The sequence below is a fragment of the Epinephelus fuscoguttatus genome, linkage group LG12 (genome assembly GCF_011397635.1).
Source record: "Epinephelus fuscoguttatus linkage group LG12, E.fuscoguttatus.final_Chr_v1".
Classification (NCBI taxonomy): domain Eukaryota; kingdom Metazoa; phylum Chordata; class Actinopteri; order Perciformes; family Serranidae; genus Epinephelus; species Epinephelus fuscoguttatus.
Genome location: NC_064763.1, coordinates 31,791,067 through 31,814,623, shown reverse-complemented (window position 1 = coordinate 31,814,623; position 23,557 = coordinate 31,791,067). Strand labels below are relative to the sequence as shown.

Sequence of the window (23,557 nt, the reverse complement as noted above, 5' to 3'; positions counted from 1 at the left end):
CTATATTTTACAATATATGACACCACTGGGATTTTGCTGGAAATCAGCAGGATGGCTTTTCACCATAAAAGAGGTTAAGGGTGCAAAAACAAAGCTTTCTAGAAGCAGCAGATGGTGGAAATACAGAAAAGGCTGATGGAAAATCTTAACACGTGTTCTCCTTCACTGAAACCAAATAGGCCACAACATCCTTTTTGTGACAGAAAGCAACTGGGATTGTAAAAAATGTCTTCAAGTAGCTATAATAAATACATTTTTACATTAAAAATGGATCACATGACACGCGAAAGGTCACTTGTAGTGAGAAACCCACAAAGAATTAGATCTCGACTCAGCTTTGTAGCACCCTTCACCTCATTTGGAGCATTAGCATCCTTTACAGATACAGCAAGCAGCTGTTTTCATTTAACAGGTAAAGAGCCAAATATTTATCTCAGGGGTTGGTGGAGCCCTCATGCAGCATGAGGTCACCACTACATTTTCACACTTTTCAAAGAGGTGAAGAAGTAGGAGTATTTTATTAATCCCTTATTGGTGGAATTCAGTTTTCACACACACATTGGCCCAAAATGCACACATGCACACACAGAACCTATAAACATGCATTAGTCAGAGTGATGCTGCAACAGCTCCAAGCAATCAGGGGTTCATCAGGTGAACTGGCATAGCTAGCAGTGCTCACTCCATACCGTTGTCCGGGGGGGATTTCATGACATCTTTTCGTAAATTCTGTCAAGATAATGCAGATAACCCTCTGTAGCTGAACTATAAACCAAGCATTTTTCTCATTTTTACTCATTCCTCTTTCTGTTTCTCTGTATTGTCTGCAGCACTGAATGAGCCAACCATCGACTACGGTTTCCAGAGGCTTCAGAAGGTCATCCCTCGGCACCCTGGGGACCCAGAGAGGCTGCCAAAGGTATGGGAAGAAATTTACATTCACCTTTTGTGCACTTAGCTGATGTTTTGACTGGACGATAAACCCAGAGTGCGCAGAATGGTTTCCTCTCTTGCTTCTGGGCACTTCAACAGAGAAACTGTAGCTCTGACAGAGATCAAACATGCAACTTCTCAGTTACACAGAGCTGCACTGAATTGCTCTGCTATCAAAGAACAAGCACACAGAGATGCACGCACATTAATTCAAAACACTAAGAACAAAATAATTTTGTGTTTACGTTTTGTTTGTTTTGTGTGTGTGTGTTATTTTTATATTTCTGAGCAGAGTATGTGTTTTCAAATCTCCTGTGGGTTGTGTTTTTACCTCTTCATGAACTCTGTGTGTGTGAGCTGCTTAAACTCGTTTACGGGGTGAGCGTTTGAATCTTCTCCAGATCAGAGAGTCATATCTGATTATTTGTTTATCAGCTGGAGATCAAGTGGAGTGTTTAAAGGATCAGCAGATGTAAACAATTAGCACCAAACGATGAGCGCCACTTTGATACCGAACCCCTGTCATCTTGATCTGTACATGCGGGGTGACTTTTCAAAGGGCATATGTGTGAGTCTGTGAGTGTATATGTGTGTTTGTTTGTGTATGTGTGTGAGCTTACTGAGCCGACCTGATTCAACTTAGAACTTGTCTTCCTGGGTGGGCAGGGTCATGACCTTTCAAACAGCTGCTGTTGATTGGCTCCCCGTCTCCACCAGAGCCAATCCAGGATTGACTGTCTTTGCCGTGACATCATTAAAGAATGGGCGCCGGTCATGATGTGATGATTTAGCTATGACACAACGTCATCATCGCCGTGCCAACACCCTGGCTATAGCTCATGTGTTAGCAATGTGATGTGTGTTGTCACTGTGGGAACATGTTCTATACATCAGACAAACCTCAAATGTTTGTGAAGTCTGTGGATTCATGGTCAGGAGTATTTATTACTTTCACTTGTTTACAGTATCCTGTACTGTTATTATAGTGTTGTTCAGCCTCATTGTTGTCTGAATGCTGATGTTATAGCCTCCTTAGGAAACAGGATAAATACAGCGAGGGTCACGTGACTGAATCTAAAAGCTATATTTGGTTTAGTAGTAGATTGTTTGGGGAGAATTAAAGAAGCATATCTGTGAGTCCAAGCCAGGACTGTGTGCACACAGCTCTTAACTTGGAGGTGGCTAAACCAGTGGCTAGCAGCTAATGGTGCTAGCAGCTAGTGCTAACACCGTGAACAATGCTAACAACGGCAACAGTGCTGAGAGAGATAACAGTGTTAACCTGGGGGCAAATACGCTGTTCCAGTATTAGCAGTAACTGCCATATGAGCGCAGTGCAGAGCGGCAGGGATTAGCTAGCCAGTGGGATACACACACAGACTCACATGCACTAAAATGCACGAACAGCCGGACCAGCTACCACAACGAAGAACACAGAAACTCAGATTGCGACACACACATAGGGAGTATGACTTCATTCTGCTCAGGACACCATTACTCCACCATATCTTTACATAGCAAATAGTTGTTTGCTGCTTTATTAATGCTTTAAACATTATAACTCCCTTAAGTATTACTTAATGTTAGAGCATTTACAGTTAGGGGCCAGAGTATTATAGCGAGGCATGAACTTGTTTTCCTGGCTTTTTATTCCTTAACTTTAACATTGACTATTGTGGGCCATAGCTAATCCAAAAAAACAAAACAAACCTGTCTGCTTTGCAAGGTGTTCTCTGCATTAGCGGCTACTTCAACAACACCCGATCCTCAGCTATAGACACATAAACTAGCAGGAATAACAACCCTGCCTACTAAAACCTCTGCCAATCACAGGTGGGTATCTCACACAAATCACCTTCATAGGTGCTAGTATTGACCAACAGGCTTCACAGCGTCTGAAAGTGCACAACTTGGCTGGGAGTAACATGATCACTGACAGAGAAACTGCTATTACAGACCTTTTTACTGTAGCTGAACATAACACATTCTTAACAGTGACAGAAGCCATACAGTTAACATCACGTCACCCAGTCCATTACAGTATGTTTAGGAACTGTTACCGATAGTTTTAATTGATTGTGTTAACAGATCAGGTAAGAAATAGTTGACTTGTGTAGTGCAGTCAAATTCAGTCCAGTATCATAAGAATTATGTCCACATTAGTCGATAACGCAGCATGAGGTTTACAATCATTGCCAACCTCCAGTGCCAGTAAGGTGCCCTAAGGCTGCAACTAACGATTATATTCATAATCAATTAGTCTGACAATTATTTTCATGATTAATTGATTAACTTTAGTCTATAAGACATCAGAGAATCATTAAAAAGCGCACATCACTATTTCCCTGAGCCTGAGGTGATGATCAAATGTCTTGCTTTTCTCCTACCAACCAATTCAATTTGCTCAAATGTTAAGATGTGGAAAGGCAGCGAATTCTCATATTTCCGAAACTAGAACTTGATTTAAAAACTTGAGCCAAATGAAACACTGTGCACATTAATACAGTGACTGTTCTTTCCATGAAGTAACTTGTATCTTCCTTTTCTGATACTGGTGATTTGTTTGTGTCATGAAAGGAAGTTGTTGTCGAAGGTCATCAGACGTGCTGCAACAGTGTTGTTTAAGTCTTGACAAAACTAAATCATGAATTCTGCAAAAGGCGGTGGGAGTCGAGAATAGAGTGGAGCAATGAAGTCAACCCCTCGGAGGAGAATGTAGCTCTTTTAAAAGCTTTTACCTTCAGTATGACCCGGCCTGTTATATTTAGAGCGACTAACAATGAGTGCTGCAGAGAAATCTGTTCAGGAAATGATGTTAGCAGCCCAAAGTATGTGATACCATAAGTGATGTTAGCTCAGCCTTCTAGTAAAGGCTGAGTCAGAGCAGAAGAGGCATTGACTCACTTTTTTACGCACACACACCTAACTTGATTTGTGAGAGATTTACAGAGCATGATGCACACCTTGTTAACACAGAATCTGTAATGCTTCCTGTTTTTCCTGCCTGGATTTCCTCGGAATTGTAAAGGGGAAATAAAGCTTTACTACTTTTCTTGTTAGATTTATTTATACAACGGATAAGTTGATCCGAGCAATCTAATTGGTCAGACCTGCATATTGAGCTGTTAGTTCCCATGAAGCATACAGGAGTGTGGAAAAAGTGTGGTTGATACATAACTAGTTAGCTATTTTTCTTTTATTATCATTTCTTTTTTTCCTTTATTATTCTTGGTATTATGTTTTTGCATTACACTCCCACACAGACAGCACAAATGCATACAGTGAGCCAGAATACCCAGTATGACATTGTAACAGTGCTGTGCTGTGACGTATTTCCCTATGAAACTGAATATTTGAGTGGTGTCCAGTTATTGTCGCAGTTCTGCATTATTGGTCACCTGCTCACATCTACCTGCCCAGTCACCCATTTCCCGTTCAATAATTTCCCACCTCATCAAAGCAGCTTCTTCACCTGCTCCTGATTACACACAGCCAGTATATTTACCCCAGCCTCACTGACAATATTTGCCTGATTGTTCTTCGGCATTCCCATCCAAGACTTTGCAGTGTTCACTCTCAGACTGATTCCTCGGTGCCGACCCTGTCTGTCTGGCATGTAACAAGAGATAAGTGATCAGTTAACATAGGGACACAGGATTAAAACTGAGAAAATGTATTTTTGATTTCATGGGGACTTTAACATTTACTCTAACATTTTAATAGTGGCAAATACTTTCTTTGGTGGCTGTGCTTGTCAGGTGAAATAAAACAAATGAGCATGTTACTTGTACTTAATGGGTCCATAAATACCTTAAGAACCAAATATTGATATCACGTCTGACCCCAGTCCACCATTAAGCACTTTAGCATTATTAAAAAACTACATTGGCTCTGAACCTTACTGGGCCTGTTTGTATTTTTCTTATTCCCGTGGATAACCGGTCAGGTTTATGAAAAGCAACATGATGTCACACAAGATATTTCCAGGCAGAATTACAAGAAGAACCACCAAGCTGCTGGATATGCCACCAGAGTAGCTGGATGCATCAGTCGAGTATCAGGTCCAACCAATGGACGATAGAAAGATGATTCGGTGCCAAAATGTTGGGTAACTTTCAAAGCTTTTCCATCATGACGAAATCAAGAGCACGTTGTTAGATTTTGATTCAGACTTAAGCTGAAACTTTCTCTGAACACACAAGTTGAACGTCTGATGTCTCCGTCTTTTTGCTGCTAACTGTGTCGTACAGTCGATGGTCCCTGTTTAGAGCAATGTTCTTCTTACATGTATGTGTGTGTTGGTCTGTGTGTGTGTGTGTGTCTGTGTGTGTGCATGCATTTGTACGTGCGTTCCTGGGTAATTCATCATGGTGTAGACTAGTGGTCGATCGAACCCTGCGACTTTATTGCTGCTGCTCACCAGCAGTAACTTGGGTGTGTGGGGGTGTGTGTGTGTGTGTGTGTGTGTGTGTGTATGTATGTGTGTGTGTGTGTGTGAAAAAGATAGAAAGAGAGAGACTGTAAATGTATTTGTCTCATCTGTATTTATTTGGATGCTGGATGCATGTTGTAATGATATGAAAATGTTTGTTGCATGTATGTATGTGGTGTGTGTGTGCATGTATTGATATGGGTGGCTGACTGAATATACCGGGTGTTGTGATTGGCGCCACACACACACACACACTTGCCTGCTCGTTGCGAGTATCGATCGGCCTTTTTATTGAAGTTATGAGAGTTTGCTACAGGTACTATGAAGAAGGCAGACAGTCAGTCAGACAGGCAGACAGACAGACAGACAGACAGACAGACGGGGCAGTGGAGTGTATGAGAGGATTACTAGTGGACAGCCAATTCTTTAATTGTTCAGTGAACATTGAGGGGATTTTGCTTGCCACACACACACACACGTACACACACACACACTAATGTTCAGCTGCCAGTTTGTGTCACTCTGATCTCTTCTGAATCCATCCATATGTGCGCATACACTTACTGCACACAGTGACACACATATGTACAGAGAAGCCTGAAAACACATAAGGGCGAATTCACAGAAGGTTTGTGCGGCTTTTGCGGCCACTAAACCTGCACAAGACAAAAAGAAGCTGTGTAATTCTCAAAGCATCTGCAAAGGGTAAGATGCACCTGTGACTGTGCTGCGAAGCGAATCGCATCTCAGTGCTCTTCTGCTGTTTGTGTGTATTTCAGTAACATGGACACATTTGCTGCACTGGCAAACTGGGATATTAAATAAAATTACCAAACACATTAATTCTCTGTCATGTTTCAGTTTCTCGCCTGAACCGCCACACCTTGTCGGTCAGGACCTGCAGCTTGCTATCTGAAAATGTCACTTTACTTTTCTTTTTCTGCCATTGTTCTGCCTACTGTGTTCTTGGTGCAAAGGCTTATACTTTGCCAAATGGATAACTGCAGTCAGCTGCAAAACCTAATGCGTATTTTTGTGCTGTAATATCATTAGTGTGACTCGGACCTTGAGATGAGACGTATGGTGGTTGCAAGTGATGCACAATTGATGGTGCTATCAGTGGCTGAAATCCATTCCTTGTGAATTCCCGCTTGTGTTTTCATTGTCCCATTTGAAACACTTCAGAGTTACATGGAACAGTCTGGGACGTATTTGTTGGTATATCAGGGACTTTTCCGTGGGACTCCAGCTTTTTTATGCCCCAGTTACTGTGCACACTCCCAGACCTGGAGCTTCTCAGTGCACAAACACTAGTAATACAAATGCTGCAACAAATAGCCATTTCTTTTTAATGCATGTTTAATAATCAAGAACTGGATTTGGCTATGAAACCATTTTTATACTCTAATCTGCTGCTGATCTTCTTGTGTGGGCGATCAGCCAGTAACTAAGAGCGTAAGAGGCAGAAATGCCTCTTTGGATGCAAAAAGAAATCAATCACCTCTCTTGGCTTTTAGCCCTCTTTGCTGCAGCAGATAAATGATAGAAGAAAAAATAAAACAGCACTGAAAGACAATAGCTGCCCTCTCAGGTTTTGGAATATTTTCTGTAACTTAATGAATAAAATCTGATGATTTCACCAGCACCCACTATGAACCCAGATTTTGTTTCCTTTCACCTGTTTTTATGTACGTTTTTAATTTGTGCTTATAAAAAAGCCTGAGTGGAAAAATTAGTCTTAGCGGAGGTGAAAAAGTTTGTGAACAAAAATAAAACCAAAATGCTACAAAGTGCACTGAGGAGGCATTTTCGCAAATAAATCATGATGAAAATACTGACGAATCTTAAATTGAGGAAAACATCAGTGTTCCTCCAAGTAACACATAAAACAATCATGAATGCCAGATTTTTTTTTTTGATTTTTTTTTGTATTTTCCACCCTGTTTTCCATCATTTCAGAGCTGACTGGTTCTCTTTAAATTAAGTCATCTCATTTTTAGGGCTGTCATGGTAGAGGAATTTCCCCTGCGGTTATTAAGGGTGGCTCAAGAGTGCGAAATATGATATTACCACCACTTTCTGTTGTTTTTGCAAATTACTTCATTTATTCTGATGGACGCAGTTTTAAAACAAACTCGAAGCAAACTGCAAAAAAACAGCATATGTGCAGCACACAATAGATGCTCAGCAGTTTGTCCTGCTGCTGGCATTTGCAGCATAGTGTATGTACGTGTTGCTCCCATGAAACATAGAAAAAGTATGAACATAGCAGTAGTGGCATTGGCTGCCATCTTCTGCGGTTGGCTTGTCAATACTGTGCTATTGCAATTTTGCAGCTATTGAGACAGCCCTAATGTTTTTCCCTCTTCTTCTTCTTCTTCTCAAAATTTGCTTTATATTCAAATGTAAACTTGACTTGTGATCCCTAGAAAAAAGAAGCACCATGGAAGCACCAGTCTGTTGGTGTAACTTAAAAGAACAGTCCGATTTATTTAGTTATACTGGAGGTAATTATTTCTCAGAAGGAATCATTATGTGCAGAAATGTGTGTTTCTCAGTGAAGGTTTGAACGGTTGAGCAGTGTGTGTCACCCCCGTTAGACTGGTGACTTCCTCTGGTGACTCACACAGCTGACATCTGTACGCGACTCATTTTTATGATGTCATACATTGTACTGAGGTCATGTCATCAGCTTCACCAAAATGAGTAATCCTAGTGATGCATGAACACACAGAGATGAAACCATCTCAATATATACATGCACTTAAACTCACATGTCGATGTCCAGCAGTGCGAAGAGAGGAAATCTGAAACCACACATCCTAACGCCATCAACATATTAGAAGATGTTCCCCAGAGGGTGTGTGTGTGTGTGTGTGTGTGTGTGTGTGTGCACGCGCACATATCAATACTTTTGTGTATCTGTGTGATTGTGGCCCACATCCCTCTGAGCCTACATGTACAGTATGACATCATCTCTGTGCAAGGTGTGACCCTGCATGTACGGCATCCCTAATGGGACATTAGAAGCGGATCAAGCGGCTAATGTACCAGCATTAGGGAGGAATAAGTCATGTGTGTGTCATGTCTGTGCTGGCCTGGCACACGCACGTCACACACACATCTGACCCCACAGATACTCAGCTCAGCATTTCCTGGTCCTAATGCATACAACATGTGTGTGTGCGTTCATGTGTGTGTGTGTGTGTGTGTGTATGTGTGTGAAAGAGAGTGTGTGTAATGTATGGTTATCACATTAGGGCTGGTCATAACTCAGACAGTAAAAGCACCTAGACACCTCCTGTTATTCTTTCTCTCTGCCAGCAGATCTGTCTTTTCTTTCACTCATCCTCTTCTTCACTGTCTGTCTGCATACCTGAAACAGACAAGAATAGATTACACTAAAAAAAAGTCTTGATGATGAGTTAAATAAACTCAAGGCTTTCAGTTTGAAAATTATTTTTAAAGACTGACAAGACATGACAATGACGGCTACATGTCAGGCGTATATTCCATAAATATTTGACAGCAGATAAAGACGGTGTAGGACCACGACATGAATCAAGGCGAATGTTTTACTTTTAGATTAAAGCTTTAAAATCAGGCTTTATTGCAGCAATTACAGGAATCAAAGAAAAAAGGCAGCAATCTGTGATTAAAAAAGACACGTTTCAGAGTTGGTTCCTGTCACTCTGTTGTCATAATTCATCATGATCTACTGTAAACCCAGACAGCAGGTGATGGACAGAAACGTGAGGGAGAGGGTCAATCTCAACATAACCCAGTTAAAGCACTGATTTAGTGATTTGCATATTGTGACATCCAGGTCAGAACTGGACTAAATTTGTCCTCTTACATACCGAGCAGACTTCATTTGCTGATGAAGGCCATAATATACTGGAAAAAGATAGTAAGAGTACCTGAAATTAAGATTATCTTGTCAAACTGCTACTTTAAAGGTCGAGATTGAACTTCATCCCTGGACAAAATGTGGTGCAATGTATTTTAGATGTCTCGGAATGTTGAAATTCAATTTTGTTATATAACCCAATATTACAAATCACAATTTGACTCGTCCCTCTGTCCTTGGACTGTCACAGCAGATAAGAAAGAGCAGCTAAAGAGGGATCACTCTCAGGACAGACATGCAATACATATTTTGCGTACAGAACAGATCAACAAAATACAATTGCAGTATAGACAATTTAAATGACAAAATGATACACAGAGGGAGACAGAGAGACAGACAGAAAGAGGGAGAGCCAAAATAATTTATGTATGTTTGTAAATGATCAATATTTTTTCTGAAAAAGGAACAAAATCAAATTTATTTGTAAGAGCACATTTAAAAACAACCGCAGCTGGCCAAAGTGCTGTACAGATTAAAAGAATGACACACAAATGTGAAACAAATACAACACTAGTAAGAAAAATTACATACATAAAAGATTTGTCTTAAAAGTGTCAATAGAGGGGGGGGCATTTGATAGAAAGCAGAAGGTTATTCCAGAGCTCTGGAGCGGCTACTGCAAAGGAACGATTTCCCTTACCCACCAGCCTCAGTCGTTGGACATTGTTCTGTGGGTCTAAGAGGTCGGGAGTTGGAGTAGGGGCAGAAACTATCTATCTAACAGGGTTGAAATTTTGGGGTTAAAACAGATATTCAATGACCACACTTTAAGGTATATTTGGGACAGTTGAACCCCCAGAAATTTTTCATATCTTGTCAGGTAATTTGGGACTCAGGTTGGCTCAGGTAGAGTGGCACTACACAGTTTTTTTGACCGCATTTGATTTGTCCTTAAATAGGTTGTCTTAGAGGCTTGAAGCCGTATTTTCGTTTATTTTTTATATAGTCAATTGGGGCTGTTGTATGAGAATATTTTCGCATTTCTTCTAGAATAAATAAGTCCATTTTTATACAGTTCTCGTGGGATCCCTCTCTTTTTTTTTTCTTCCTTTTTTTGGTCAATTCAAGCGTGTCTGACTGCAAGCGGTATACCTGAAGCCAGAAGGCAGCAAGATTGGTTCGTAGAACTGCCTTAACACTGCATATAGGCTAGTTGAAAACTATGTCAGTGTGAGAGTAAAGGAATTGCATAATGATATACTTTGGTTTCTTGTCTTACAGTTAATGTACAAATGATCTGATGTGCAAATGCTAGTTCTGACACATTCTGATTTCCACAGCAATCCTGTTTTAATGTTATGTGTCTGTATGTACATGTCAGGTGATTCATTGTTCAAGTAGGCTACATTTTCTTAAAAAGACAAAGATACAACTTTAACTGAAGGAGTACAGTGGTTTTTAAGAACTAAACATTTACTGTGAACAAGCTGAATAAAGTTTGAAAACACCACACAGGGGCCTCCAATTATTTTCAATTATTTTCACAAGGGTGGGGGTTAGCGAGGGTGGCTCTGCCCTCCCCTGGCCACCCCTTGGCGGCATCACTGATTTGGGACCTATTGAAATTTAAAATTTAAATTTAAAAAGGCTGTTGAAACAACAGTTTCTATCATCAGTGCCTGATATGTAAAACATATTCACTTTTCAACTGAGTATCTCAGTTTTAACCCGGGCACATAGATACCTAGTGACATGCAAATCATTACATCAAGGACACAGATAACATTTTTGCTGTATTGTGGCACTAACTGATACCTGAAAGATCTATTTACTCCCCGATTTCATTTTCATTTTGTTGCTACAATTAGATGTATTTTTGTTGTTGCTGCAGGCGATCCTATTAACAAAAGTTTAGGCCCTCAGGACGTCAAAGCTGGATTATTTTAGACTTTTTAATCAGTTTTGAAACACAAATGATGCCCACAAGATCGACAACAGCACTTTCATTCTCATTCATATCAACACAATGCAGCTGGAAGCATTATTCATTCGTATTGAACAGGAGGTAATCCGACAAACAATGCATTCTTATTTACAGACGCAACCTGGGAGAGATTAATTAGGTGATTCGAGTAGCTGTGTGTCTAAATATGAAGAGACGTAAACAGGCAGAGTATTCAAAGTGCATCGATCCCAGCAGTCAGAGGCTTTGAGTGATTTAGTAGCAGAAGCCTGCAGACCCGATAATGATGATGTTACTAGAGGATCATCTTTCCTTCCCGTTTATCAGCTACCGCCTTACTGGAACCGCTCGAACATTTAGGATCAGGTTTCTGGGAGTGAGTATATATGTGCGTGCGTGCGTGCGTGCGTGCGTGCGTGCGTGCGTGCGTGTGTGCGTGCGTGCGTGCATGCGTGTGTGTGTGTGAGCCGCTCAGCTCAACAGTCTAATAATGAGAGGTTAACAGAGAGCCAGCCTGGCCATAATAATGTGTAAAAGATTGAATTTAGCACCATGGACAGGCACACTAAAACTGCTGACTGGCTCTGTGACCTCTCATATCATCACACACACACACACTCACACACAGACACACACACTGATGGAGAGGCAATATGTTCCACCAGGCACAAACTCAAAAGGAGCACACATGCAGCCAACCATAAGTGTGTGTGTGTGAGTGTGTGTCACACAGTGCAGGTTAATACTGTGAAGCACGGAGTAATTTTCTCTCTGTCGCCGGGTGGCCTCACGCTGTGGAAACGACAACACATTAACTGTTAAACAAGACACCTTAGACCCCGGGGTGGGAGCCGAGAGAGGAAGAGGGAGAAGCTGAGAGGGTGGGCGGGTGAGGAAGAGAAGAGAAACAATAAAGAGACTGGGAAAAAGAGAAAATTGTTGAAGGGTTTGGTGGGTGGGGAATACAAGAAGGGCAATTCCCAATGTGGAGGCAGAGTGGGAAGATTGGAGCAGTGGAGGGAAAGGTGAAAATGGACCACGGGAAGCAAAAGAGGAGGAGGAGGACATTGAAACATCACATTTAGCAATAACTGATAACAATAAACGCGAGCGAACTCCAAGCCAAATCCAGTCCTTCTTGCCGCAAAGCTGTTCATCTTTACAAACACTGTTAGGAGAATTTTAGATCATAGAATATAGGGAAAAAATCTAAGATGTTATCCTTTAAAGGGCTGTCACTCCAGAATGGCTCACATTGGATCATTGTGGTCTCATTTGAACAGCAATGCACAGCAGAAGAGCCTACAGAGCACTTTAGATTTACTTTAGAGTATATTTTAAATGCCTGTCACTTTAAGATGTCATTTAGACACAGAGGGAAAAAAAGACACATAAAAGCACTTGACTTGACAGCAGATAATCTGCCTTTAAAAGGAATGAAGAGCAATTTGTTTATCATGAATAGATGGTGAAATGGATGTTGGGTGATGGTGCGTTGGGGGGAGAAAGGAGGGGGAAAGATTGCACATGTGTTTTGTTGTTTTTTTTTAATAACTTTTATGTGTGTGATTTTATGTGTGATTGTGCATCTGCCTTTATATCTTCACATGCATCTAAAACCTTGATGTAACTTATTGATGAATTTTGATGTTTTTCCCATGAAAGAACTGAGTACAAACTGAGGCTAATACTGCTGCCTTCTTTTTCTGTGTTTCTCTCAGGAAGTTATTTTGAAGAGAGCAGCCGACCTGGTAGAAGCCCTTTATGGTTTGCCCCACAATAACCAGGTAAGGAACACAGAAACACACACACACACACACACACAAATATCCACAAGGACAGTGAAGAGAATTAACATGTTCCATTCCTTTATACTTTTTCTTTTTGGTTTCACTACGTACTGCATTTGTGAAAGTACTGTTGTATGGAGTGTACACACAGTTAGGACATACAACTTCATCATGAACTTTAACCCTCTTGCTCATATTTTTGACGCAGTTTGTAGTGCGAAATTAAGGGATATTGATGTACTGATTATACCCACGACGTGCAAAAAATATGTGGTACTTGCACATGAATTCGTTGTCATCCATCATTGTCAGCTGTCAATAAACTGTCATTGAGCTTTTGGTATATTTTCTGGTATACTAAACAATAGTATGGGTATTAGAACGCAGGTTATTTTACCTGTCCTGTTTGTTGTCATCAATCTTAATGCTTTTCTCTTCCTGTAGGAGATCATCCTGAAGCGTGCAGCAGACATTGCAGAAGCTCTCTACAGCGTTCCACGAGGACACACCCAGCTCTCCGGCTCCACCCACGGCAGCATGATGGGTGTCAACTCCTTCACTGGGCAGCTGTCTGTCAACGTCTCGGAACCTCCGCAGGGCAATCAGGGTAAGACTTTTCAAATGCACATCACCACTTTACAACAAGATACTACCTGAATGATCTGCGTTCACTTCACTTCGACCATTCCTCTCCCCCACACGTCCTGCAGGCTTCGTGCGCAGCAGCAGTAGTGTGTCTCCTCATGGTTACGTGCCCAGCTCCACGCCTCAGCAGACCGGCTACACTTCAGTCACCAGCACCATGAACGGCTACGCTAACAACACCGGCATGACCAACCTGGGAGGCTCGCCCACTTTCCTCAATGGCTCTGCAGCCAACTCGCCTTATGCTAGTGAGTGTGCACGTGTGCATTTACTTTACAGACATGAATACACACACACACACTCACACTGTACTGATGTTACCTATTATAGAGTCATTTAGCTGCCACCGAGCTACTTCAAAATGCAGTTACACAGCTACCAGTTTGATTACAGGTGTTCAGCACTGCATACATGCATGCAGATCTTACACACTGTACCTACACACGTCTGTGGACAGGAAGTGAAAGTCTCAGATCTGCCGAGTGGAGATTCCCCCATGGGGCTTTCTGTCTCTGTGTCTTCAAAAACAATCACCAACTCCATTTTGTCCTCCGTCCATCTCCTCCCTCCTTCCCTTGCTTCCTTTCATCTGACAACCACACCTCCTTTCTCTCTGTTGGTTTATTGTATCTCTTTTCCATTTAGCAGAAAGAGGGAGAGAGGAAGGGGGGTTCAGTGAGATGTTGCTTGCTGATATTTTTCTCACTGATGATGGTGATGATGGAAAATGAAGATCTGACTTTGGAAGAGTGGAACCTTTAGGTGTCACTTCTTATAAAAGATCATTTTAAGCCACAATTTAAAAATACACTACATGGCTAAAGGTGAATATGAACATGAATATTAACATTTGATTTATAAACATCACATTCAGGCATCAACATGCCTCCATAACAGCCTCCCATTCTTTGGGAAAAATTTCGACATGATTTTGGAACCTGGCTGCAGGGACTTTCTTCGATTCAGCCACAAGAGCATCAGTGAGCTCGAGCAGTGGCCTGGCTCACAGTCTGGTTGTTAAAATCAATCCCAAAGGTGTTGGACAGGGTTGAGGTCAGGACTATGCAGGCCAGTCAAGTTCTCTCACGCCAAACTCTTTCGTTATGATCCTGGCTTTGTGTGTAGGGGTATTGTCATGTTAAAACACTTGAGAGCCTTCCCCAAACTGTTGCCAGCAGTAAGATTTCCCTTCATCAGAACTAAAGGGCCTAACCCAAACCAAGAAAACAACCCCTGACAAAGGGCCTTGACACACTAAGCCGATGATGGGCTATTGGTCAATGCCGGGTCATCGATGAGGCAAGGCAAGACAAGGCACATTTATTTATATAGCACATTTCATACCCAAAGGCAACTCAAAGTGCTTTACAGATTAGTCCAGTCAAAGTTCATTGTAGCCCAATCACAAAGCATGCTTGAAAGGGCTGTACAAAGAGTAATTTCAATTTCAATTTGATCTATAAAATCCAATAACACAAAGTACAATTAGCCTTAGAGGGATTTAAAGCGTAGGACATTCCTCTGTCCTTGGACCCTCACAGTGGAAAAGGAAAAACTCTCCCAAATCAAACCTTTAATGGGGAAAAAATCATCTGTAAGTGTCTGTTGCCCTAATTTTTGTGGGGTGTCCCTCACCTTCAGCGCTAGTCGAACATTATTGGCCTATTCAGCATGTAGAATCGGCATTGGAGAGGCAATGCCCATCAGCAAGTGAAATTACTGGTGGTTAAACTTAGTGCACGTGAAGAGCAGAAACGGTTTGTTATTTCCTCTCACGCAGGCAGAGAACATACATACTAGTTGGCTGTTAGCTGTCGTCTCTGCTGTGTGTTGAAGTGCAACTTTTTGGCTAAGATTTAAGTGACCTGAGGAGACGCAAGAGTCGGCCTTCGTTGCCACCAGTTCTTTGCAGTCAGCTTGGTGTGTTTGGGCCTTTAAACGCAAACATATGTCGACAGGGTTGTCTACAGACTTTTGGCCATATTGTTTATTCCCAAAAGGCCAATTTCAAGTCACATATCGAAGTCAAATTTCTTTGACCCAACATGTAATGTATATCATTATGCATCACACATTGTACAGAATTTTGAATGTAATTGATGAGACAATAAGTTGGAGCCTCGTGTTCAATACAGTAACCATAATCTGTCTCTTTCCTTTATTTTCACCCTTCATTCCTCATCCACCCTTGTCTTCTTCATCCCATCTCTCTCATCCCTTTCTCCCTATTTTTCTGCTCTCCGCTAAAAAATTTAATTACCACCACCCCAGTTGTCCCCTCCAGTCCCACTATGGCCTCCTCCACCTCTCTCCCCTCCAACTGCTCCTCCTCCTCTGGCGTCTTCTCCTTCTCTCCGGCCAACATGGTGTCGGCGGCCGTTAAGCAGAAGTCTGCCTTCGCTCCAGTGGTCAGGCCCTCCTCCTCCCCGCCACCCTCCTGTACCAGCGCCAATGGCAACGGGCTCCAAGGTAATTTACCATAACAACAGTCAGTCAGTCAGGGGATGCTTAGCAGGAGGACTTCCCCAGCAGATATACTGCCATTAGAGTCCCTGTCACGTCCTTGTCTGATCAGTCAGTACGAGCATATATTCTTACCACTTACCACTTTGGTCCAGACTGAAATACCTCAACAACCATTAGATGGATTTGCCATGAACTTTTGTGCAGACATTTATGGTCTCTAATGGGTGAATTGTAACAACTTTGGTGGTCATTTGACTTTTCCTCTAGTGCCACCATTAGACTCCATTAGACTTTTTTTTTTTTTTTGTGGAAAATTTCTCCACAAGTATTGAATGGATTGCCATGAAATTTCAAACACGCATTCATTTTTCCCCTCAGGATGAACTGGAATAACTTTGTTGATCCCTTTTCATTTAATCTAGTTTGGTCTAGTTCGTCCAGCACTTTGGTTTATGACCAAATACCTGCACAGCTAATTCCCATCACGTAGCAAATGTTAACATGCTTACAGACTACGCTAAAACAGTGTTTACACTTGGGTTTAAAATGCATTCTGATGATCTGGACACAGCCTAGACACATTGCCGTTTACAGTTGTGTCTGTCATGTGTCCAGCTGACCTCTTATGTTAAGATTTCATTGCTGCCTACATCACTTTCATTAGAACAGTGATATTCAGCTTGCAGGCTGGGGGCCAAATCAGGTCCACAACGGGGTGCTTGATGGCCGCAGACCATTTTCTAATTTTACTATCAAAATAAATTGATTGACACTAGGTTGTTTTTTTTTTAATTTTCATGTAAATAAGATGCTAAAGTGCATTAAAAGCATCAAAATAAAGTTTGTTTATTTAACAAAAATGCCCAGGAAGGCCCCCCAGGACCCCCCGGCAGAGGTCCAGACTAATTAATATCTGTTTATTAACTGGCCTCTGGCCTCCTGTCATTTTGCAAAAGTGGCCCTGGGCAAAGCAAGTTAAGTATCCCTGCGCAAGAATTATTATGTCCACGCTCTCGATAGTCACAACAGCATGATTTTTCGTTACATCTGGAGATATCGCTGTCAGTAGAATTCAACATGTCTCCTTTCACAGGGCAAAACACTTCACGCAACACTTCATCCAACTAGTTGTAAAATGGGCAAGTTATAGAGCAGCAAAACAACCACTACATCCTGTAGTGATGACGTAGTCTGTGTCAGGGACGCATCAGGACACAAAACATACGTGTTTAGTGCTGTCCACTTGAGCTCTGATCGTGCAAGAAGCATTTTAAAACCAAGCGTAAACAGGTAGAGGGAATCTCTTGCGCTTCAGCCCTTCCGCAATTGGAGGACGGTGCTTCTCAGAACAGGACAGTATAGATCAAGATAACCCCGTGGAGGAATCCAAGTGTAAACAGGGTTAAAGATGGTTAACATGAAAAACATTATATCTGTTAAATGTCAGTGTGTCAGCATACCAAAACAACAAGATATGTGTAAACTATTATGAGAGGTTTGTCTGTTAAATCTGTCATGCAGAGGACAATATGGACAATTTTATCCAAGTCAACTTGTATGACTTCACCCTTTGGATTGACAGTTTGTTTCATTCTCTCTCCTCCCTCCTGTCTTTTCTCTTGACTTATAACCCTTCCCTCTTTTTATTCCTCTCACCTTACACCCTTCCTTTGTCGTGACTCTGCCCCTGTCTGTGTTCTGCCTGTGTCTCTACCAGATCAAACATTTGTGGACTCTAGCAAGTACTCAACAGCCAGCTCTCTACAAGGCCTGGCCTTCACCTGAAGTATGTCCCTCAACTTTCTCTTCCTCCAACTTTGTTGACTAATTGCATTTGCAACTTTCATTAAACTGACTTATTCCAATCAAGTGATGATTGTCTTGCACGTGAGACATTATTTATCCCTGTTTCTGATCTATCACTCACTTTCCTGACTTTTTACCCTCAACTTTCCTTTCATCTCGTACTTTCATTTTTTTCTGTCTCCATCTTCCCTCTGTCTCATCATCACCTCTCCATCCTCCTCCTCCTTAACTTTTCCATCCACATCTCATCCCACAGCACAGATGCAGCTATTCTGTTGCCTGGTAACACCCCCTGTCTTTCTATTGGCTGGGAAAAAAAGACAGGAAGTTAGATATTTACAGAAACCCCAAAAAAAAAGACATTTGGCAGAGAGCATTTATTTCTCAACATCACTGGTTTTGTTTAGCTGTGTGTGCATTTGCTCTTGATTTTCCGTGTGTGTGTGTGTGTGTGTGTGTGTGTGTGTGGAGAGAGAGAGAAAGAGCATGTGCGGGGGTGTGGGAACTCAAAGCTCAGCCTCAAAGCACAGCTGAAATAAACACTCCCCACTTACAGCTTACACACACACTTTCCTCTGTCACACACACTGGGTGATCACACACTGGCAGCTTACTAGGGAGCGATCAACAATGACAGCTGTTCGACTCTCTTGACAGTTTGTACTGGCAGTATACCTGCCCTATGGTGTGTGTGTGTGTGTGTGTGTGTGTGTGTGTGTGTGTGTGTGTGTGTGCTCCTGAGACAAAAAAGAAAATGAGGGGGAAAAACGGAGGCTCCACTGAAACAATACATTTTGCGGTATTTTGTCACACTGGTACTAAAAAACGAACTCTTTTCTCTTTAAAGTTTTCACCCACCATGAAATATATAAAAAACATATATTTAATCATTTCTCAACTGTGCTGTGTGTGTGTTTGTGTGTGTGTTTGTGAGTGTGTGATTATGGGCTGGGCTCTGCCTCTCACATGTTGACACCCATCCCTTGGGTTTAAATACAACACACGCCATGATGCAATCTGTCAGGCACACACACAAACATACAGTAAAATACGCCAACTGTTCCCGCACAGAATTAAATGTGTGTGTGTGCGTGTGTGTGAGTGTGAGAAAGCATCACCAAGAGCCAACTTATATGATGTGTCCCCGCTCGATTTTACTGATTTATTCATCTATTGATGTTTTAAATGTCGCTGCAGTCACACAGCTGCACAGATGGGAAAACATATTGATGTATTTACGAGGGAATTTTTTTATGACGATGAAAAATATTTGGCTGTGTTTTAAAAGTTTTTCTCACTCCCTCTCCCTCTCCCCCCCCTCCCCTCCTCTGCCTCTGTTTCTTTTTCCACCCAACAGCAATCCCAGGAATGATCGTCCCACCCATGTAAAGGTGTGAGTGCATGACTGTGCGTGTGTTTGTGTGTGAGACTGTGTGTGAGATGAACCAAGCACACTCACACCGATCCTGGTGGAGGATTTCGGTGCGAGTCAGACTCCAGTCGGGGATGGAAGCAGCTGTCCCGATCTGAAGGAACAAACCCAACTCAGGCCCTTTCTAACACAAAAACAACTGCAAGAAAAACAGACGAAGAACAAAAAAAAGACAAAGACTGTTTGCGAGGAAATAAGTTGTTTAGACTTTGTACACCTTGATGCTTTTATAGGAGAACGGCCACGCCTACATTTTGACTCTCCACGGACACAGGAGGTGTATTTATTTTGGAGAGAATCCACTTCTTCCCTTGAGTGATTTTTCTTTTTGTGCAACAGTTAACGTGTGATAATCATCCTCTAACTGTATCTCACATGAGGGATTTTCTATTTATGAAGTTTGGTCATTAATGAAGGATTATAATGTGAAGAATACCTGACGATGATGGTGATGATGATGAAGAGGCAGCGGGATTCACATAGGGTCGAATCCAGCCGACACAGACAAGCCAAACCAGACACACACTTTCACTTCTCATTGCCAAATCCACACCACCGTCACTCTTTCTGCACAGACACTCAGACAGCGAGGTCTTCCTCTGCATTTAATCGATCAGATGAAGGACTGAGATGCTGCAGTTTTAGCCAGTCGCCATGTTTGCTTTGAGCTCGCTTCACATACATTTGCACCGCTGCTCCAGTGCGCTACATTTTCTAGAAGGAGAAAATCTTTCAAGTGCAGAGAGAAACAAAATTCAGTCATCTAACAAACCAAGAAGACACATATTTCCACCGTGCAAGATTCAAGAAATGAGACTTGTTGCAGTTCAGATTCAGGACAGACTTGAGGAGCTGACTGTAAAAGGGCCATAATGAGTGTGTGATCACTGGGTGCCAACAGCAGCTTCACTGTTGAAGATTTGACCCAACAACTCTGCCACTGAGTCCGTCCCTCGACCCTGTTACCAAACGATCTGTTACAAAGTCAGACACCGCCACAGCAACCTCTATAAGAGGGGGAACATGTCTTAAAGACTGCTGCCATTTTGAGTTTGATTTTGTTGTGTGAGGGTTGCCTTCTCAAATGTTTGTCTTAATACATAAATTCTTATTTCTGTTTGGTTTTTCTTTTGGTTTGCTGTGTTCTTTATATTCTTCCTGCCATCAGCCAGCCAATCAGATTGTGTTTCTTTTGATACCTGCCCACTTATCTGGTGTGATGGACAACTTGAGTGAGAAAATGATCCAGTGGTGTGTCTTAAATGCTGCGCTGCAAAGAATGTCATTATATGTATAACTGAGTCTTAAAAATTTTTGTGAAAACATCTTCCACTGCAGTTTCAAATCTGCCCATGAATTCAGTTCAATTTTTTATTTTGTTTACAGTACAACTGTATATAATTGAACACCACTGCAGCATTATTGCATCCCATCTTGCACTTGTTTTCTTGAGAAGTAAAAATTTCCAAAAGAAAGACTTTTTTTTTGCAGCGCAGGATAATTAGCCAGCGACATGTCTTAAATACCCAGTGTGCAACAATGAAAGAAGTAGCTGATGATTTGTTGTCACTGTTCCCTCAACCCTGCAGTGTGTGTGCTTCAAAAGTCTTACTTAATTTATGATTGTGTTAGTTTTGCCAAAGCCCTTATTTGAGACATTAAGGCCTAAGCAGTCGTATGCCACGGCTTCTACGCTAGTTTTCTTTCTTGTCATACACAGTCAGAAATGCCATACATCAGTACAACTGTCTTTTTCACACCTGCCAAAGGTACAGTTCATAAATGCGTCTTAGTTTTTCGTTTAGGTTGATGACATTTGCCACCAATAGAAACTATGTAAAAGTACATTTGGATTCTTAACTGGACACAGAGCCTTATTAGCATCATGTGCAGATGAAGTAAATCCCACCTCTTTGATAAACAAGAATCAGTTGCCTGTGAAGATCTGGCCCATAGACTGTTTATAAAGATGGCTGCCATGTCCTACCACTGTACAAAAATCAAGTCACAATATCCCAGATAGAGCCGCCACCATCTTGCTCTGGTGACATAATTTGGAGCCCAGGTCTATGCAGTAGTGATCCCCACGGTACTGAGTTCCCGCCGGTACACCGACTCGACCGATCGCAAGCAGCAAAATTATGATGTCATACCCCCACGTTATAGCATCAAATGATTAATTAGAACCAAACTTACATACTATACTACGACTTTTTTTCATGATTTATGACAACATACTAAACTATGACATTTTTCCATGATTTTTGACGATGTACTACACATGACTTTTTTTCATGATTTTGGAGGACATACTGTACTGTAATGTTTTTTGTGATTTTTGACAAAATACTAAACTATAATGTTTATTCGAGATTTTTGACGACATAAACATTATACTGAACTACAATAGTTTTTTTTAGATTGTTGATGAATTACTTAACTATGGCCTTTTTTTTTTTTTTTTTTGCAATTTTTGACGACATACTAAACTATGACCTTTTTTTGTGATTTCTGACGACATGCCACACTATGATCAAGAAAATTAAGACTTGAACATAGCCCAGCAAGATAAGAACCTACCCTAAATGACAGAAACCATCTTTGGCAAAAATTTATTTGATGTGTACCTTGATGTTTAAATTTGGCTCATGTCCGTTAACACAAAGGGGGAGGGGTTTACATACTGCAGCCAGCCACCAGGGGACGATTGATATGTTTTGCCGTCACTTTTGGGAAGCTGTCATGCTGTCCACCTTTATTATACAGTTTATGGTCTTAGATGGTAAGGCTCAATCAAAAAAAGGAGGAAAATATTGAACGTCCGTCAGTTTTTGAATCTGAACCAAATGAGTGAAAGCCACCTCCTTGGGAATAAAATTTGGGTGAACTTTAAGGGACGTTTTCAAGAATTTGAAAAATGACACAAATTATTTCTACAAAAAGAATCCCTGAAAACTCACATCCTTGAAGATGCGTTCCTTGCTTTGCCTCTCATGTCTACAGATTTGAATGTTAAGACATCTTATTTGTTTTTGTATAATTTTGTATCTGTTTGTTAAGAGCCATACTTCCACTGCTAATTTCAATCAAACTAAAATAAGCCATGTTTTTTTTTTTTTCATTTGTAAGTCAAGTGCGCAGGAGGATATTTTTCATTCTGTCACAATGTTGTTTGTATCATTATTGTTAAAGGTTGCATAATTTAGTTGTGTTAATAGGTGTAGAGTTCATAAATATGTCATTATGATTATCTGTGTTTGTCTTCCATGTGATGGATCTGAAGATGGAACAGAGCTGCTTAATGAAGGCTTTCTCCTGCAGCCACTTCTCCTCTCTTTGCTCTCTTTCCCTCCTCCTCCATGTTTTGATTGTGCTTTTAATACTCTGTATGTTTGCTCTCTTTTTTTTCCGTCCCCTCACAAAAATGAGCCACCTATTTATTTTATCTCAAATATGGGTCTGCAGACCACTTTTCTGTTTGTGTCTACATGTGAGAGTGCCTGTGACTGTGTGTGTGCGTGTGCGTGTGTGTGTGCGTGTGTGTGTGTGTGTGTGTGTGTGTGTGTCATCATTTTTCTCTGAAAGAAAAATGTGATGTTTTAAAGCTAAGGGATGTTTTTTTATAGTACATATATAAATACCTGTACAGGAAGGAGTACATAGAGGGTTTGGTTAAAAGAAGTATGATCTGAAGCACTTGTCCGACAATATTGACATTTATCATGGCTTGTCTGCGTTCAGGCTCACAGTGGTGGTCATCATTCATACACACATTATTAGCAGTGTCAGTGCGGAGGGGAAGAGTACAGAGGAAACTACTGTAAAGATGATGATGTTGATTCTTTTTTTTTATTTTAAACTTTGAAGTGTAAAATAACTTTTTGACTCTCACTATATTTAATTAAAGTTCTTTCTTCTCTGTGAAAAAAGGTGTTTGTGTTTCACTTTGTTGCTTATCACTGTCACTCAGACTACAGGCTAATGTGGTGAGAGACACACATGAGAAAAGATGCAAGTGAGGGTGCAATTAAGGGAACTGAGATGCATCAGTGCAGTTTGGAGAAATTTCAAGCCTCTCTGCAGGAGCTGCAGGGAGGAGTCGGGTCATTACAAAGATTCAGCTCACCTGTGTTAACTGCCTGAAACCTCTATATAAACTGGTGGCAGTCTTCCTGTAGACAGGTTGCATTTAATCTAATCTCTCTTCACCTAAGAGAATCCTGTTTTAGTTTACAGCTCA

The 23,557-nt window shown here is 41.3% G+C and overlaps 1 protein-coding gene across 3 annotated transcripts in view; it reads left to right on the top strand.

Annotated features, from left to right (window-relative positions):
- The window catches only part of LOC125898542 (transcription factor COE1-A-like), a 109,773-nt gene extending 87,993 nt beyond the window's left edge, over positions 1–21,780 (top strand). For 2 of the 3 annotated variants that reach the window (XM_049592372.1, XM_049592371.1), the window contains exons 11-17: positions 831–919; positions 12,900–12,965; positions 13,413–13,575; positions 13,679–13,861; positions 15,885–16,082; positions 17,797–17,865; positions 19,243–21,780. In XM_049592372.1, the coding sequence (XP_049448329.1) occupies positions 831–919; positions 12,900–12,965; positions 13,413–13,575; positions 13,679–13,861; positions 15,885–16,082; positions 17,797–17,864 (767 nt within the window). In that variant the 3' untranslated portion in view covers position 17,865; positions 19,243–21,780. The remainder of the gene's footprint in view (positions 1–830; positions 920–12,899; positions 12,966–13,412; positions 13,576–13,678; positions 13,862–15,884; positions 16,083–17,796; positions 17,866–19,242) is intronic. The other variant, XM_049592373.1, reaches the window with a different exon arrangement.
- The last annotated feature ends 1,777 nt before the right edge of the window (positions 21,781–23,557 follow it).